Below are 16,952 nucleotides of genomic sequence, written 5' to 3'. Positions count from 1 at the left end.
CATAGATCGTAAGAGAATGCATTAAATCATGTTACCGTACTTGTGAGAAGGAAAGAAACAATACCTATGACATGACTAGAATTACATTGTCTCGACCTCACTTCCGCATGACACACCGCACACAGCCAAGCGTTAATCTTTTCCCACCAGCTGCTCCAAATCAGAAGACATCGATCATATCATGATATCGTATATTCAGTCGGTACACAGAGCACAGCCCTATGTCTTCAAGAGGTGGTGGTACTAATCCTTATGGAACTTATGCCAATATACACCTGCGGCTACCAGCACGACCAGTACCGTGAACACGGGGACGGGCTGTGCGTCAAGCCAATGCGAAAATCAGCAATCGACCCTTTAGAACGAGAAAGAGAGGAGAGTCAAGACTCACCCTTATCACCTGTCCATCTTGCTTATCTCTATTCTTTCCGCCATTCCTCCCACTCTTCAACGCCATCACATCCTCATCACCATCCTTCAACGTCGACACGCTCTCCCTGCCCGATTCAGACGAATTGGAATTCTCCTTTTCCTTCTCATCCAGCTGGATCGTCCTGCTCAGTCCGGATCTCAACAGGTTCTTATTCTGCTTGTTGTTCTTCTTATTTCGATTCTTCAACTTGGTACTCTGATTATTGACGGAGGAGGACTGACCATTGATGGAAGGGAGGTTATCCAGCATGTTGGAAGAAATGCTCTTGGGAGTTGATGATCCACCGTTGTTGTTGTTGTTCACGTCTGATGAAGACGAGGGATCAGAGACGTTCCGAAGAGCTTGAACAGCTAATAAGGCTTTTTGACTTGATCTTCTCCTTCTTGATTTCTTCGAATTCGACAATGAAGGTAATTTAGCGCCAACCGAGTTCCCACCACTACCGTCCTCTTGCCATCCGTCCAACGATAATACCTCGTTCGAGTCTTCTGCATTCTCATCTTCCTCCTCATCATCCAGCTCATCTTCACTCAAACTCTCATTCAGCTCCCTTTCTTCCTCTTCCTCATGCGCTCTTCTCGAAGCTTCCTCCCATTCTCTCACCACCCCTCTCAGACGTTCCCTCTCGGTATCCCATGACTCCCTTTCTTTCTTCCAACCTTCCTCGAACTTGATTTTCCACACTTCCCATCTCTGTTCGGCTTTCTCCACCTCTTCAGCTACCTTCGATGCTATACCAGTTTCTAATGCTCCTACACGTTCAGTCAAAAGCTTGACAGCTGACATAGCTTCGGAGTGTTGATTTCGTAATGTCTGAGATATCGTGACTGCTTCTTGAATCTCCGCTGATAGGATAGCAATCTTCCCAACCAGCTCAGCATTCTGTTCGATGATTTCACTCTCACGCGAAGTCGAGGTAGAGGCAATACCATTCGGCTGGGTGGAAGGGGGTTCATCCTCGTCTGATCCGGAATCGCCATTCAAATTGGTAGGTTCGGGTGTTCTGGGTCGCTCAATTCCACTTCTATCTCTATCTCTCCTCGAATCAGGAGCTTCCCTCTCTGCTCTACGTCTATCTCTGACTCGCTGTTCAGACTCTTCGTTGTCCATCAAGGTCATCACACTCCTAGTATCATCATCGTCGTCATCGTCATCTTCGTTTCTTCTAGTCAACGGTCGACCTCTTCCGTGAGATCCACCACTGAGTATATTACCTCCACTTGCTAACAGCAGGTCCATCTCTCGTTTGGACTCTTCCATCTGCTCTCTCATTGACGATATTTCACTTTTGATCGTCTCATGCTCCTTCAGCTGATCCTCTAACAGCCTGATCTTTTCTAATTGAGATCCAAGAGAAGTTTGGGTCTCGGTCAGCTGACTCTGTAAAGCTATGAATGCAGCTGCCTGTTGGCCGTGTGGTCCAGCTAATGCGGCTTGAGCTTCGGCTGATGCGGAGCGAAATTGAGGTGGGATAAACTGAGCGGCTGAACCGTTTTGTGCAGGTGGCTATATTATCCGTCCATATTCAGCATTTATCGATGAGAGATCGCGAGCAAAACTCACCAATCCACCTCCTAGTGTATCTTGAATATCCGTAAAAGCAGTAGCCAGGTTCTGCAATTCTGTACCAGTTTCCTTGCTTGCTCGAAGCTCGTTCTAACAGATCTAGGATCAGCTTTCACATGTGTACGGCGATGGACAGCTGTACGTACCTGCAGCTTTGTCAAAACATGATCAAAACTCAGTCCACTAGATTTACCTCCACTGCTCATGATAGCAGGACCCATCTGCGATAATTGATTATTGACATGCCCATTTTGTTGCGGTGGCAGACGTCGCGCTCCGCGTGTATCTTGATTTTGGTAGTTTGCCAGTTCTCTGGAAGGAAGCACACAGGGTCAATAATACTCGTGTCTCGGGTCACGCAGTTATAGGAATTGAGTCTAGGAAGAATGACCTACCGAGCACTCAATGCCGCATCCTCCGGTGTGAACACACAGTACACCTTGGCAGCTACCTTGTGATGCACTATTGTCCGATTGTCCTCGCTAACAATGTCTATACCGAATTCCTGTTGAAAGTTGCAGAGTAAAATCAGTGCCCGATACAGGGTTTCGGTATTGAAAGAGGATATCTTGACTTACCACTTGATCCTCGTTCTTCAGTTCGAACGGTTCACTCTCCACACTTTCTGGACTCAACCTCTCCCCATTAATGAAAGTACCGTTTGACGATCTGACATCTTTGATGAATATCTACGATTGATACGAATGGTTTATATCAGCTTATGACATGATCGGAGACACGCAGCGACCAACTGACCTTCCCCCCCTGCTCCCATATCTCAGCATGCAACCTTGATAAGACCTTGCTATCGAAATAGGCATTACGTTCCCCAGGTACGGTCTTGGTGTTGGTCTGACGACCTATTTTGATCTACAACAACAAGATGTATAAGCATCTTCAAGACTTATGAGTGACATACATGTCCAGCCAAGTTGTGTCTTTTTCGATGAGAAGCGAATCAACTCACCCTCTGACCCTCTCCCAGGTGAATCATCTTCATTACGAACGTATCCTGAAGAGGCCACAGATGCAGACTTGGGAACGGTCCTCCCCATGGTACACCGCCATTCGCCTGTCCCCCTTGACCTTGATTCTGGTTCACATATGATTGTGAAGGATGCTGCATCATGTTGGATGATATCGCGGTGTATGAGGGGTATAAGAGATTTTATTGTGGATTCGGTATATTGATTCGCCTTGAGAAGAGAATGATGTTATTAGATTGTTGTTATACTGTGGTTCGGTGAATGTGGTTGAGTTGGCCAATATGAGTGATGGGGATGTGAATGATCGAGAAGTGTCGTCCTTGCGTTGAGAGTGATGATTGGTGGTCGGGTCGTCTGCCCACCTGCAAGTCCTTCGACCAGTATTCTTTTGATATGTTTCCTTGTGATACGTAGCTGTCTATGCGAATTGAGAAGGCGATGTCTTGGTGTGTATGCTATGTGTTTGGTGCATGTAGAGTGATGATTATGGATTGAATGGTATGGTCATGCATTACATTTGTCCAGTGACGTGCATTCAACCCAACTGACTGTAATTTATTCGTGTTACCCATTTAGCACAGGCCGTTTCACACTCACACTCACATCTCATATCCGATTTTTTGTTCTTTCCATCCCTTTCTTCGTCGTACCACAAAACCAAAACCAAGACCATCCATCACCATCACACTTTCCCTTCCACACCTACATATATAACCCAACCCACTCAACATGGTCGTCGTAGTAGAAGAAGTCAAAGATGAGTCTTTCCAAGACACAGCACCAAACCTTGGTGAAGGCGAACACGAATCCGATTACGAGACCGATTCCGAAGGTTCCTCAGTCATATCAGACGTAGAAGATGATTTCAACCCAGATGACGAAACGTTGTACGAAAGGTTCGTAGCTCTGAAAGATATTGTCCCTCCTCAGACTCGATCTTCGTTATACAGCAAATACAAGACCACGACGAGCTGGGCGCTTTGGTCAGTCCAATCGACTGGGACCTTGGCTTGGTGGATCTCTACCTCCGCACTCTTGGTTGGTCTCCCCCTTGCGTTGGCGATTGAAGATGAGACTAGGGTGGTACAACAGGAGAGGGAGATGCAGATGCAATCGCAAGGTCAACAACAGGTAAGTTGGGTAGTCCAGCTCAATTTCGTCATATCGTTTTTCTCATACATTGCGCTGGTACCTTGATCATTTACTGATCACATCTCTGCATCAGCTCCTCGGTGGTCCCCAACAAGGTCAACCTCAAGGTGTCCTCCCTCCTGGATTCTAAGTAGATAAGATGGGAGAGTAGAAGAAGGGTTAGGAAGCAATCGACTTTTAGGTTGGAATGAAGAAGAAGCGGGAGATAGCTGAAACACGAAAGAAGGAAAGACTGTATGATACACCTGACTTGATCGGACGAAAACACATTCCATAGACTCATCATCACCGTCTTATATATCTTTCATCACCATCACACGCATTAATAGCGATAATGACATGTATCTCTTTCACCCCTCTCATCTCCCCCTGTTTAGCAAGGGTTAGCTATCCTTGCGCCACATGTAGTAAACTCCGACTGAGCCACGCGTATCGCACGCGGTACGACTGCTCGGAGATGACCGAGTGAAGCTAAGATTAGATTTCAAAGGAAGAGATCACAACATCAAAAACACAATCTCATCTCATCATTCCCTTCGAATACCTCTGATCTCTCTACTTGCAAAATCAATAATATTGTGATCCAAACCATAGGCGTCTATATGTCTCGTTCAATTATCCCTTTCCATGATATCACGGCAAATACAAGACCATCATGACATCCTCACCTCCCCCATCAAACCTCTCTCCAGCCCAGCGACTCCTCCATGAACTAGGTCTCATCTCCCTATGGAACACCGGCCCGGACTCATGGCTAGTCCTGATCTCACGTACCACGCGAATGTTCGCCTACGGCTCCAACGGTATCTTCATTGCTCTGTTCTTCTCAGCACTGGGATTCTCCGACCTCCGCATCGGCGCATTCATGACTCTAACCCTCCTCGGCGATGTGGTGTTGACCGTCATCCTGACATTGATCGCTGATCGGATCGGTCGGAGGAATATCCTCTTGTTCGGAAGTATCATGATGATACTTTCAGGGCTCACATTTATTTACTTCGAAAATTACTGGGTGTTGCTTCTGGCTTCGGTGGTGGGTATCATCAGTGCGACAGGAGGGGATTTTGGTCCATTCAGAGCTATAGAGGAATCGATCTTATCGCATACTACCGCTGGAAGCTCGAAAGTTAGGAGTGATGTGCTGTCTTGGTATGTGGTCACTTCGGCTCTTGGATCGGCGGTGGGGACAGAGATATCCGGAAGAGTTGTGGGTTGGCTGAGCAAGAGGGATGGATGGAATGATGTCGGAGCGTATCATGTGATGTTTTGGTTATACGTCATTAATGGTGGGATAGGAGTGTTGTGCGTGCTGTTGATGAGTGACAAGACGGAATTGGCTGCGTCAACATCGACTAAGCAGCTGGAAGATGGAGCAGGGGAAGAAGCGGAGCAAGAAAGATTATTGGAAGATGAAGATGGGGAAGGTAGAGGATCAACATCGACAGTCGAACATATCCCTTTATCCACCTCACCTAACTCTCCCAGCACATTCGCCAAGCCCGAATCGCAAACAGTCCCTAAATCAAAGTGGTCCTCAAAGCTTTCTCAGATCAGCCCGAAAACCCGAATAGTAATGTACAAGCTCTGGCCTCTCCTCGCCGTCGATTCCCTAGCAGACGGGATGGTAGGCTACGCCCTAACGACATACTACCTATCTCAGAAATTCGACTTATCCAACGGTACATTGGGGGATATAACCAGCATATCATATTTCCTAGCTGCCATATCGTCCATCGCAGCGGGTCCACTAGCCAACCACCTGGGTCTGATCAATACAATGGTCTTCACCCACGTCCCCTCATCAACTGCTGTCCTCCTGTTCCCCGCCCCCGATTCACTGGTCTTGACGATAATACTGTTTTTTGTTAGGACAGGCTTGAACAACATGGACCAAGCTCCCCGAGCGGCATTTATAGCTGCTGTGGTACCTTCCGACGAACTCACAGCGGTCAACGGAATAACCAGTACGATCCGGACGTTGGCGTCGACCGCTGGACCCACGATTACGGGCTGGCTGGCTGGCGGAGAGAGATTTGGGATTGCTTATGTCGCTGCTGGGAGTTTGAGGTTGGCTTATGATTTTGGATTGTGGGCGCTGTTCGTGGGTATGAAGTTGAATCAGCAGGGTGGAAGAGATTGAGGATGGGGCGTATTTTTGATGTATATTCATTAAAAGAGACGTTTCAGCGTTCCGAATGGGTTTAGTCTGTAAGGTTGTTGGTATACATGTTTTGTCTCGGAACTAGGGATTTCGTGAATTCATAGGTCACTGTTACAACCATGACAATTGAGCGCTTTGGTAGTATGCTAGCCGTACTGGAAGGGTAAGTCGTCAGTACCACAAATCAGATTATACTGGTTGACACTACAGAACATACCTTTCCATATCCTTCATCCAGAGAGCAGTCGAAACTCCAATGGATGCGACGACCATAGAGACACCTTGGAACCCTATACATGGCGCATGGCGGTCAATCTCACGAAGATTCGTATGCAGAAATCCTCCCAATGCCCATCTCAATCCGGAGCGATTTCTCGATATCGGCAACTCAAAGGGCGATATCGGACCCGGCTTCGATCAACGCTTAGAAACGTTATTTGTAAAGCCCGAAATGCCGAAATGACACTCCTGTTCTATTTTTATATCGCAATTCATTAAATTGATTTCCCTCAATGATGATGCAAGGATAGCGAAGGAAGGGATGACAAGTCCACAGATAGATGAACTGAATGGTACTAACGATTGTGTGTATCCTCGATTTACCGGAAACCCTGCATCATTCCATCAATATATGCATCAGTCCGAAGGGACCACCGCTCGTGCCCCGAGGGAGACTCACGGGGCAATCACGATGAGCATCAGAGGAAGTTCTAAAGATAACATTCTACGGTATATCGCGGCTTGGGAATGTTGGCTTGGTGTCACGATGGGGTAGACGATGTTGGGATAAATAGACGGAGGTACTCGTACTGACCATCATGAAAGGGCAATGACTTGATTCGCTTATACATAACGAGCGCAATAACTTTAATAACTTACCTTACGCAAATATCTTGAAGGTATTCGACGTCGTGATTTACATCGTTTTTCTTTTCTCTTTCTGCTCTGACAAACGACAGGTGACAATCACATCACCAAGATGCCATACCTGGGATTGAGGGGGAATAAGCTCCCGGTAGCTATCTCTCTGGCCGCTGGAGTATGTCGCTGCACATTGATCTTGTGCGCGTATTAATAAGTTGAAGGATAGAAGCTAATCTGCATCACAGATGGGCTGGATCCTATTTGGTTTAGACAGTAGGTGTCTCAATGACAGATGGATGAGGAGAGAGAGAGAGGCTTATTCTCCGACAAAGACGCCATCCTTGGTGCTGTCATCACTACTACCGCATGTAAGTTATCGTGCCCAAGTCGAATGGATTATCTAGGGCTGACTACATCATCTCATGGTCTAGTCGAAAGAGAATTGACCTCAGCACTTCGATGCAAGGAACAGTCACCAGTCTGTTCGGTAAGCCAGATTCCTGGTCTCCTCCAAAGGAGCACAGATATGCTGATTTCACCTTGACAGAACTCGGTTGTTTCGTTGGGGCCCTGCTTGTGTCCCTTTTCGGTGATCGATTTTCAAGAAGAGGCCTGCTGTTCATTTACACTTTACCGATGGTTGTCGGTTCTGTAATTCAAGTCGCAGCACAAAACACAGCGATGTTGATTGTCGGACGAATGGTCGCGGGTGTTGGTTTAGGAGGTATCACATCGACACTTCCAAGTTGGCAAAAGTGAGTGTTGCCCGATTCGGCACCGTGAGAGGGAATGGTGAGCTGAAAGCCAGGAGTTTGGCACTCGCAGCGAGACCTCACCAGCCAAGCTGAGAGGTACCGTCATTTGCACTTCTTTAAGTTTCTTGATCATCGGTCAATTAATCGCTTACTGGGCTGGGTATGGTTTGCTTCAACAATTCCCAAGTGAGCCAATTCGATACCGTAAACATAAGCATGTACACCTAGCTGACAAACATCTATCCGTGTCGACTTGTAGCACAAGATATCACTTGGAGATTGCTCTTCGCACTACAGACGATCAGTGTTTCGATCATGGCTTTCATGGTTCTCTTTATGCCCGTAAGTTCCACTTCCTCCTTCTAGACCAGCCTTTGCTTCGACGGGATGTCGCTGAGGATTCACGTCAAAGGAATCTCCCAGATGGCTTATCGCTCATGGAAAGTATGACCAAGCTCGAACCGTCGTTAGCTGTTTACTCAATCGACCAGAGGGCGACGTGTTGGTGAACGAGCAGATCGAAGATATGACCCGAGCTATCACATTTGAGCAAGAACATGGCGCCTCTTGGGCTGACCTGGTCACATGGAAGAAGAACGACGATGGTCCAAGGGAGAAGCGCAGAGTGATCACTGTGAGTGACCCAATCCCGTCGATGGCATGCAAGAGGCTGATCAAGGACGACTGTCGTTCTCCCTCAGGCATGCTGTATCCAAATCGGTATGTCATCGGCGAGGATCCTGAGGATATGTCGTGATACATAGCTGATATTGGACACTTGTTCACCCCTCATGTGCAGCTCAACCGTTCTCAGGCTCTACGGTCCTGAGTTTGTAAGTATGCCTCCGTGGCATTACAAGCTTTTAAAAGCAATACCCATACTGACACTGTTTGAAGCTACCTAACTACAATTTTCGAAGGCTCCGTCGGTTTCTCAGAACATCTATCTACACTCATGTCCGGGTTCTTGCAAGGTAAAAATCTACCTCTTTTACCAGTCGCTCTGCTAATCTCCTTTCATCCCTTTCAGTCTGGTTCCTGGTAGCCAGTATCCTCACTTGGATCCTCATCGAACGAGCGGGTAGAAGGAACTGTTTCATAGTCACAGCTATCTGTATGGTAAGTTGCCCACTCTAGCATGTCCTCTGGAACCGCCGTTTGACGCGCTTAAATGACTCCCGCTGACCCCAAAATGGCAAAATAGGGAATCACAATGGTTGTTCTCGCCGCCATGGTCAAAGTCAACACCAGACCTACGGGATACGTCGCAACTGTCTGCCTGTTTCTTTATCAGTCGTTCTTCACGTGGGGATGTATGGCAGGTGTCTGGTGTTACAGTTAGTAGTACCAAGCATTCTTATTATAAGAAAGATTACCTCGCAAGAGAAAAGGTCTTGTGAATGATTAAGAGCTGATCAAGATTCTGGTTCTCCCGTAGGTAACGAGATCCTCTCGACCACTTACCGGGCCAAAGGTGGAGGGTATGTTTCAAAACCTTTCGGTCTATCTTTTTTTTCCTTTTCCTATCAGATTACTCCGCCTTGCATGTACTTTTATTTCCCTCCGTGTGGATGGTTTAGACGTGCCATCCGTCCGTGATCTCCCCTCCTCCCACTGCTATCCTTTTTGTCACATCCGCCACATCCGCCTCCCTTTCTGCGTTAAATGATTACCCCCCACACCCGCCTTGCTTTTGGCCTTTTCTGTCTCTTGATGGAATGATACGACTAATGCTGAGTATATGCCAAAAGTCTTTGTGTCGCCCTGCAATGGTTATTCGATTTCGTGATCCTTCAAGTAACTCCCATCGGTATTTCCCAGATTGGCTGGGGAATGTTCCTAGTTTTCGCGGGTGAGTTGGATCACCGCTCGTAACACTGTACACCTCCAACATGGATCTACTGCAACGTCCAAAAAGTCATGGATATACGACTACGACTAGGTAACGCTCATTTTCTACTGATTTATAGTGTTCAATTTCGCCTACGCTCCTTTAGTGTGGTTATTCTGTCCCGAAGTAAGTCATCCTCTGCTCTTCTTGGGCTGATAGAAATTCAATCTGACCGCTGGGATTTTCGGTTCAGACCGCAGGTGTACCTCTCGAATCGATCGATGCGATGTACCTCCCTGGCGTAGACACCGTCAAGGAGTCAGTGAGGATCAGAAGATACATGCAGGAAGAGGCGATCGCGAGGAGGGAACATGGTGGTGATGGATTAAAGGGTTCCAGGGCACATGAGCTCGGAAGGATCACAAGTTTGATGGGCGAGAATAAGCCCGAAGAAACCAGGATCGAAGCTTATGCTTCACCAGATGGAAGTGCGAAGGGCAACGCCGCCGCTACGATCGAATAGACCTGAGCTTATATTCCGCGAGGCTCTGGGGCCGAGACAGAGTCTCCTGGGCAGGGGAAATTGGGAAGTTGAATATATGTGTAACACGTCCACCGTGAGAAAGACCACAATTTACCGTGTATCTCTCTCTCTATGATGAAATCGTGCGATAAATTGTTGTCGACACAGCATGCATCTCTACTTGATGAAGGGTCCGATCGCAGATTGTGCATGGGTCGCTTTCATGCGAGGTACAGTAGCTTCAGCTCATTTTGCACGCGTAGATGGGCGTTGAAGTCCTTCGGAGATTTCATGTTTGCGGAATCGGGATGGAATGATCAGATGGGGTGTGGTTTACTGGACGGTGGACCACGTCAGATATATATGGCCCCCATGTCACGCCAATCAGACGAGATGTTTTGGTAGTGATTGCAGGCAGAGAAGATGATACACCATATACTTCATGCTACACTGTCTTCCCCATGATAATGCTATAGTATGAAATTCCAAGTGAATATATCCATCCAATACATGCCTGATGATATCTCATTCCTATTGATCAACCTTCAAGACAGCAATTTATGATAAGCCTAAAGGAGATTTCACCGCATCTCTCTTGGTTCTCAATCCAGCAGCTTCATCCTCGGCCTCCTTCAGCCCACCTTTCCCTAGCCCATGGATCCACAAGGTGATCTTCACCCATCGAGCTCTCATATCCATACCGTACTCCACTATACCCAGTGTGGTACTCCAGTATGTATAATCCCATATAGCCGAGGCGAATCGGCGTAGAACGGAGAATGATAGACCGGTTTGGGATAACGATTCTCGGAGGGATTTGATGTCGGATTGCCAGACTGATGAGAGGAATAGCAATTAACATGAGATCACCTAGCAAATATAGGTAGACGGCGAAGGTGTAGACTTAAGATGGTCACATGACTTACCGGCTTCGGCACAATACCTTGCTACTATGACGAATACCCTATTCTGACCATGTGTAGTAGCTAGACTCTGGTCCAATGACCGCTGTAGGTCAGATAACTTGAGAATCATTAACAGACGTCTGGGTAGGACCAGAACATCAGCTGTAGCCCAAGCAGCAATATACGGCATATCGAAGCGCAGACTCACTTCGGTACAGTCCTCAACAGCTCAAAGATCGATACGATCAAATCGTCCCTTTCCATCATTGCAGCTCTGAGCTTGTTCACCTGGTTATCTGTCATTGACCCGGTTCCTAATTCCAGTAAAGAAGTTGGTCTATTGCCAGATCCATATGAGGGGTCGTTGGTTTCATCTGCCATATTGATTTGACCGGTGATAGCTGATTCGAGGAATGGGTACTACCGGAAAAATCAAGGTAAGTCAGACTCTCTATATAGGAGACAAAATAACTCACCATGTCCTCATCGATATTTCCAACAAGCTTAGCATAATACCTCCTCTCCTCCGTGGTCTTCTTCGAGCTCTTCTTGATTAATGATAACCAGAAATGGGCATAATTGACTCTAAGATCATCAGGAATATCGAAATACTGTCCATGATCCAACAAACAGACATCGAAATTGAAGGGACTCGATGAAATTTTCGCTCTCGGTCTAATCAACAGATTCCCATGGTGCGGGTCCGCATGAAAATTACCATTGAGGTATACCATCTGGCTGAATATCCTTGATAATTCCTGAGAGACCTGATTCCTATCTATACCATTATTCTTCAGATATACGAGATCATCCACCCTGGCACCTTCTATAAACTCCATGACCATACATCGTTTCTCTGCCCAAAGGACCTTGGGTAAATACAGACTTGTCTTCCCCTTCAAATGCTTGAATTCGTCCTTGCACCGTTTGGAGTTGAGAGCTTCGTTGGTGAAATCCATTTCTAACGGTAACATGTGGTTCATCTCCTCTCCTAACCAGCTAAACTCGAAATCGGGAAAAATGTATTTGACGAAATGAATCGCAAAGTTTACAGTCACCATATCTACCTTGGCGAACTCCTTCAGATCTGCATGTTGTACTTTTACTGCGACATTCTCTCCAGTCTTCTTATCGATCGCTCGGTGGACTTGAGCCAACGAAGCTACCCCAATGGGATTAGGTTGGAAATCTTCGAACAGGTCGTTGATACCCAGGCCTAAATCGTCTTTCAACATCCTATCGATATCTTCAATGGGGGTGGGGAAACATTGATCCTGCAGTGGTGTCATCGTCTGAGTCCATTCTTTAGGTAAGACCTGGACAGCAGCGACGTGTTGTCCTAATTTCACGTATATCCCGGAATTCTTCTTCAAAGCTTCTAACAGCCTTGTCGCACTCCGCTTATGACAGTCCTTCCTGGCTTGCCGACGTATCTGCTTCTCCTCATCTGTCAGATCCCTACCAGGTGCGCCAAGCTTCTCTTCAGCCGCGAAAACCTGCTTGTAATCCCATACATCCATTAGAACAGCCTCCATCAGCCTTGCACATCGGACTGTTGCCATTACTGTGTGTCGGAAGGGCGAGTAGTTGTAGTATAGAATGGTGAGCAGGGTGAGAAAGAACAGAAGGTTTCGTAGGCGCCGTATACGACGTTCGGATTTGGTACGAGGGGGGCGTGTAGAAGGCGGAGAAGAGGTAGAGGCATGATGTCGTTGGAAAGTAGGAGGCTGCCGATGAGGAGAAGGTGGAGTAGGTCGACACTGGATATTTCGGGATAACTGATGCCCATGATTTAGCTGATGGGGAATGGCTACTCGACATGTAGACAAGGTACTGATGATGTGTTTCGAGGTTATCGAAGTTGGATATCGACCGAAAGCTACGTGAAGCTGTCTCTCGTTTCCTGGAATCTTTGATAACGCGCGTCGGATCGCTCGGTGGACGGACCGCGGAGACATGTTTGATGGGCTGGCGCCAAGCAGCGAGATCATCTTGTCCAGGTGTTGCCAGCGGTGAGAGGACAGGATACGATAGAGCCGCAGATGCGATGGACAAGATTGAGTAGATTTCAAAGTGAGGTTGAAGCGATGACACTTTTCCACTTTATCGGAGCGGATCCCATCTCTCGAAGAGGTGATCTAATCTCAAATCTCGTCTGAGGCTCGTGTAAGTGGGTAGCTCAATTAAGCAGATCGAACCATTCGACCAGCTGCTGTGCACAAGCAACATGGATAAGTTATGGGATATCCGTTCTCATTCATTACTTATGACACTCTCCAGCAATACGTCTGTTACATGATATCTACGAATCGCCATAGCGGATGGTTGATGGAGAGCTGACTAGCAGATTGGCCACGTCAGATATCGCAAATATGATCGTCAGCACTACACGATAACGCTACAAGTCCATCTGTTTCTCCACATCCAGTCCTTCGACTGCTCAAGTCAATCCATCTCAATGGTTCCCGCATGCTCCCACTCATCCTGGCAGTGATCATTCCTCTCTCCATCTGACCAAACAATCAATCAATCGATGACACCCTCATCTTCTTCGGTCATGCACGCAGCCTGCTCCAACACAAGATCAGATCTGCTCAACACGTTGTAAAGGGAGGGTTCAACCATCACAAAGGATCCCATTCGCAACTAAGTTTTCAAGCTAGTCACTAGTCACTTGTCACTTGTCACTGATGGATTGACCTCGCTTAGCAAAACAAACGTCTGACCACGTCGACCCACTCACCTCCCAAGCTGAAGATCAACAAGTGTAGTATCGCAGATCAATCTTTAATCGTACCTGACCGAATATAACCATCATACCCGAGCATTCAACATTCCTCACTGTCTCACTCTTATCCACCTATCAATCATATCATACCATCCATCATTGTCGATGAATCAGCATGTCATGCAGGCACAACACGAGGTGAATAACGAGAGAGAGGAGCGTGCAGATGGGAAGAATCAGAGAGTCAATCCGACCAGTCATGAAAGACGTAGATATAAATACCCCTTGACCCAAACTTCACTCCTCTTCTTCTTATCTTTCTTTCTCATCCTCTACATAGCTTATATCCTCCCTACCGTATGCTATAGCCTTGACATCCAATCATACACCATGCGTTTACTATCCCTCCTTCCCTTCATCCCTCTAATCTTATCATCAACTCTCGATGCTCGTAAGAAAGGTGACGGTGGCTCATCCTCACCCGCCGTCACTATCCACCCTTACAACTCACTACTCTATAAAGAAGGAGTGACTATCACCGGTGTTCACGATGAGACTAACAAGGTAGACAAGTTTTATGGTATTCCATACGCTGCTCCTCGTAGGTTCTCTTTTCATCTTGACCACATATCCCTAGATACGTGTCATATCCCTTTCATGGTTGAGCTGACGAGAGGTCACTCACAGCTATCGGCTTCCTTCGATGGAGAAGACCTATCCCATACAACTACACCGATGATGTTGACGCTCGTCATCCCGCTCCATCATGTCTTCAAGATCCCACCAACCCAGACATCGGTCCAGGAGGCACCTCTGAGAACTGTCTCTTCCTTAACGTCTACACTCCTTCTAGCTGCTGGGAATCCGAGGATCCTCTTCCCGTTATCGTTTATCTGTGAGTGTTAGACTCTACACCCCTCAGCTTCATCTATAAGTCATGTCTGATACAACCTTTTCGTCACGCTCTAGTCATCCCGGTGGCTGGGAATGGGGAAGTGGTACTGTCCATGATGGTACTAACATTGTTTCGTACTCGCAAGATCTCGTGAGTCGCCTTTTAGCCTGAATCTTAGAATGACACCCAACTGATAACTATCCTAACCAGGAAAAACCGGTAATCTTCGTCACCCTAAACTATCGACTTGGTGTATTTGGATGGCCGTGAGTTGCCCCATCTTGGGATTTTATAAAGCAGACTAATCCATTTTGGCTGTGTCAGCAACGGTCCCGCGTTCGACCACGCTCGAGCCGGTAACCTCGGTATGAGAGATATCATCCGTGCTTTGGAATGGGTACAAGAGAACATCTGGGCATTCGGTGGAGACAAACATAGGGTGAGCTGAATCGGGTTTCGACGTTTCCCACATTCAAGCTGACGCCATATGGCCATAGGTCACCCTTCACGGTCACTCAGCTGGTGCCATTACCATATCCCACCTATACTTTGATACCGGGCAAAGCCTTTTCAACTCTGCGGTGAGTTATCACTGACAGACTACCATCGTTCGAAAAGCTGACGAGACATCTACAGATCATGAGTTCCGGTGCTCCCTCCAGCGTACCTGTTGGTCTTACCGAAAAGACTTGGCTCGAACCATACACTCAACTCCTCAACTTGACCAACTGCGATAACACCACTTTCGGTCAAGAGGTCGGCTGCCTTCGAAATCATACTGCTCAGGAGATTCTCAATGCTCAGTTAATTATCCTTTCTAACCCTAACTGGACCAGAAGGTGAGATTAGATGGCTCGTTCGAGTAAAGCGAATCTCAAGCTGACTATATCTTGACATCTAGCTTCGTTTACGGTAAGCTATAAAGGTTATAGGGAAATACTGTATCTCACCCTGCTTCTCGCAGGTCCAAGTGTCGATTCCGATCTCATCCCTGATCAACCTTGGAAATTACTCGAGAAAGGTGTTATCGCTCCTATCCCGTTCATCATTGGTCAAACTAAAGACGAGTGAGTACCATCTTCAGTATTCCCTGGTATACCTGCTAAGCCAGTATATTGTCAGAGCGACCGGTGCTACTCCCGTCAATATCACTGGCGATACCTTGCCCGACTACTTCAACAATCTGTACCCAGTCCCGCTCCCCGCCAACTTCACTGATAATCTCACAGCTACATGGTACCCAGATGTACCAGCTCGAGGAGCGTAAGTAGGATTTTATTGGAAAGGTGTGTTAGATGCTGACTACGATACGTCTCCTGTCAGACCTTTCGGTTCTGGTAATGCTACTTTCGGTCTTGATTCCGCGTGAGTATCATCAATGTACCATTTGAATGCGAGCTGACATTCCACTTCATAGGTACAAGCAATTCGCTGCCCTCCTGACCGATGCTCGACACACTGCTCCCCGACGACACATGCTTCGTCAAGCCAATGAGTACTTCTACAATCGAACTTGGACTTACACTTTCGATTATGTACTCGGGAACATCTCGACCAACAGATACGGAGGTGAGTAATATGGCTGAATAGAACATCAAATGCACTTTGCTGACATGTCTTTGCTTTCAGCTCAACATCTTTCCGATCTTCCTTACGTTTTCGGCTGGAACAACAATTGGACTGAGCCTGAGAGAAACTTGTCTCGTTTGATCCAAAGTTACTGGTGAGTGGATGATCACATCTTCCATTGACCATATGTGACACTGAATTGCATATCTACCAGGGTCAACTTCACCTACTTTGGTAACCCCAATGGTCCCAACGCTTCGAACCCATACATCTATCCCGATCCATACGTCAATACGACCGCTCCTGTACCTCCCACTACTCCCGAGGCTCCTGTCAACTCGACTTATTGGACGGAACATGATCTCTTGGCTGGTCGAAAGGATATCCTCAAGTTCACGATCAACAACTCAACCTTGATCCAAGATAACTACCGAGAAGGTTCCAACAACTACTTGAATGGTCATCCTGTCGAGCTTGGATACTAATAGGTCATGATGAAAGATCAAAATGTTAGGGATATATCGCTGACGACACATCACAATTTGATCTCTTGCTTTCTCTTGGTGCTTTTACGTATTATGCGA

The 16,952-nt window shown here is 47.0% G+C and overlaps 6 protein-coding genes across 6 annotated transcripts; 4 read left to right on the top strand and 2 right to left on the bottom strand.

The window, feature by feature from the left end:
- Positions 1–243: 243 nt before the first annotated feature.
- On the bottom strand, positions 244–3,128 carry I302_100167 (uncharacterized protein; the record flags this gene model as incomplete). Its single annotated transcript, XM_019190190.1, has 8 exons — positions 244–318; positions 392–1,939; positions 1,997–2,089; positions 2,146–2,311; positions 2,395–2,504; positions 2,578–2,688; positions 2,756–2,869; positions 2,967–3,128. 8 exons carry the CDS (start codon positions 3,126–3,128, stop codon positions 244–246), a joined length of 2,379 nt encoding a protein of 792 aa, XP_019046938.1.
- Positions 3,129–3,714: 586 nt separating this feature from the next.
- Positions 3,715–4,267, top strand: I302_100166 (uncharacterized protein; the record flags this gene model as incomplete). The annotated part of the gene is made up of 2 exons (XM_019190189.1): positions 3,715–4,116; positions 4,211–4,267. The coding sequence occupies 2 exons, from the start codon at positions 3,715–3,717 to the stop codon at positions 4,265–4,267; spliced, it is 459 nt and encodes a 152-aa protein (XP_019046937.1).
- Positions 4,268–4,792: 525 nt separating this feature from the next.
- I302_100165 (uncharacterized protein) lies at positions 4,793–6,277 on the top strand (the record flags this gene model as incomplete). Its single annotated transcript, XM_019190188.1, has 1 exon — positions 4,793–6,277. One exon carries the CDS (start codon positions 4,793–4,795, stop codon positions 6,275–6,277), a length of 1,485 nt encoding a protein of 494 aa, XP_019046936.1.
- Positions 6,278–7,277: 1,000 nt separating this feature from the next.
- I302_100164 (uncharacterized protein) lies at positions 7,278–10,271 on the top strand (the record flags this gene model as incomplete). The annotated part of the gene is made up of 18 exons (XM_065869036.1): positions 7,278–7,337; positions 7,408–7,435; positions 7,495–7,530; positions 7,594–7,649; positions 7,710–7,740; positions 7,830–7,917; positions 7,988–8,103; positions 8,177–8,259; positions 8,330–8,551; positions 8,619–8,637; positions 8,717–8,750; positions 8,815–8,891; positions 8,948–9,036; positions 9,122–9,254; positions 9,356–9,398; positions 9,669–9,769; positions 9,888–9,934; positions 10,002–10,271. The coding sequence occupies 18 exons, from the start codon at positions 7,278–7,280 to the stop codon at positions 10,269–10,271; spliced, it is 1,533 nt and encodes a 510-aa protein (XP_065725108.1).
- Positions 10,272–10,829: 558 nt separating this feature from the next.
- I302_100163 (uncharacterized protein) lies at positions 10,830–13,167 on the bottom strand (the record flags this gene model as incomplete). Its single annotated transcript, XM_019190186.2, has 4 exons — positions 10,830–11,107; positions 11,198–11,316; positions 11,385–11,596; positions 11,653–13,167. The coding sequence occupies 4 exons, from the start codon at positions 13,165–13,167 to the stop codon at positions 10,830–10,832; spliced, it is 2,124 nt and encodes a 707-aa protein (XP_019046934.2).
- A 1,127-nt stretch (positions 13,168–14,294) lies between these two features.
- Positions 14,295–16,853, top strand: I302_100162 (uncharacterized protein; the record flags this gene model as incomplete). The annotated part of the gene is made up of 13 exons (XM_065869035.1): positions 14,295–14,505; positions 14,592–14,799; positions 14,874–14,949; positions 15,010–15,065; positions 15,124–15,238; positions 15,297–15,380; positions 15,436–15,638; positions 15,732–15,866; positions 15,922–16,062; positions 16,123–16,164; positions 16,217–16,368; positions 16,429–16,522; positions 16,583–16,853. The coding sequence occupies 13 exons, from the start codon at positions 14,295–14,297 to the stop codon at positions 16,851–16,853; spliced, it is 1,788 nt and encodes a 595-aa protein (XP_065725107.1).
- Between the last annotated feature and the right edge of the window lie 99 nt (positions 16,854–16,952).

The sequence above is a fragment of the Kwoniella bestiolae genome, chromosome 1 (assembly GCF_000512585.2).
Source record: "Kwoniella bestiolae CBS 10118 chromosome 1, complete sequence".
Lineage (NCBI taxonomy): Eukaryota > Fungi > Basidiomycota > Tremellomycetes > Tremellales > Cryptococcaceae > Kwoniella > Kwoniella bestiolae.
Note: the sequence above shows the minus strand (reverse complement) of the source record. Positions and strands in the feature narration are given on the sequence as shown.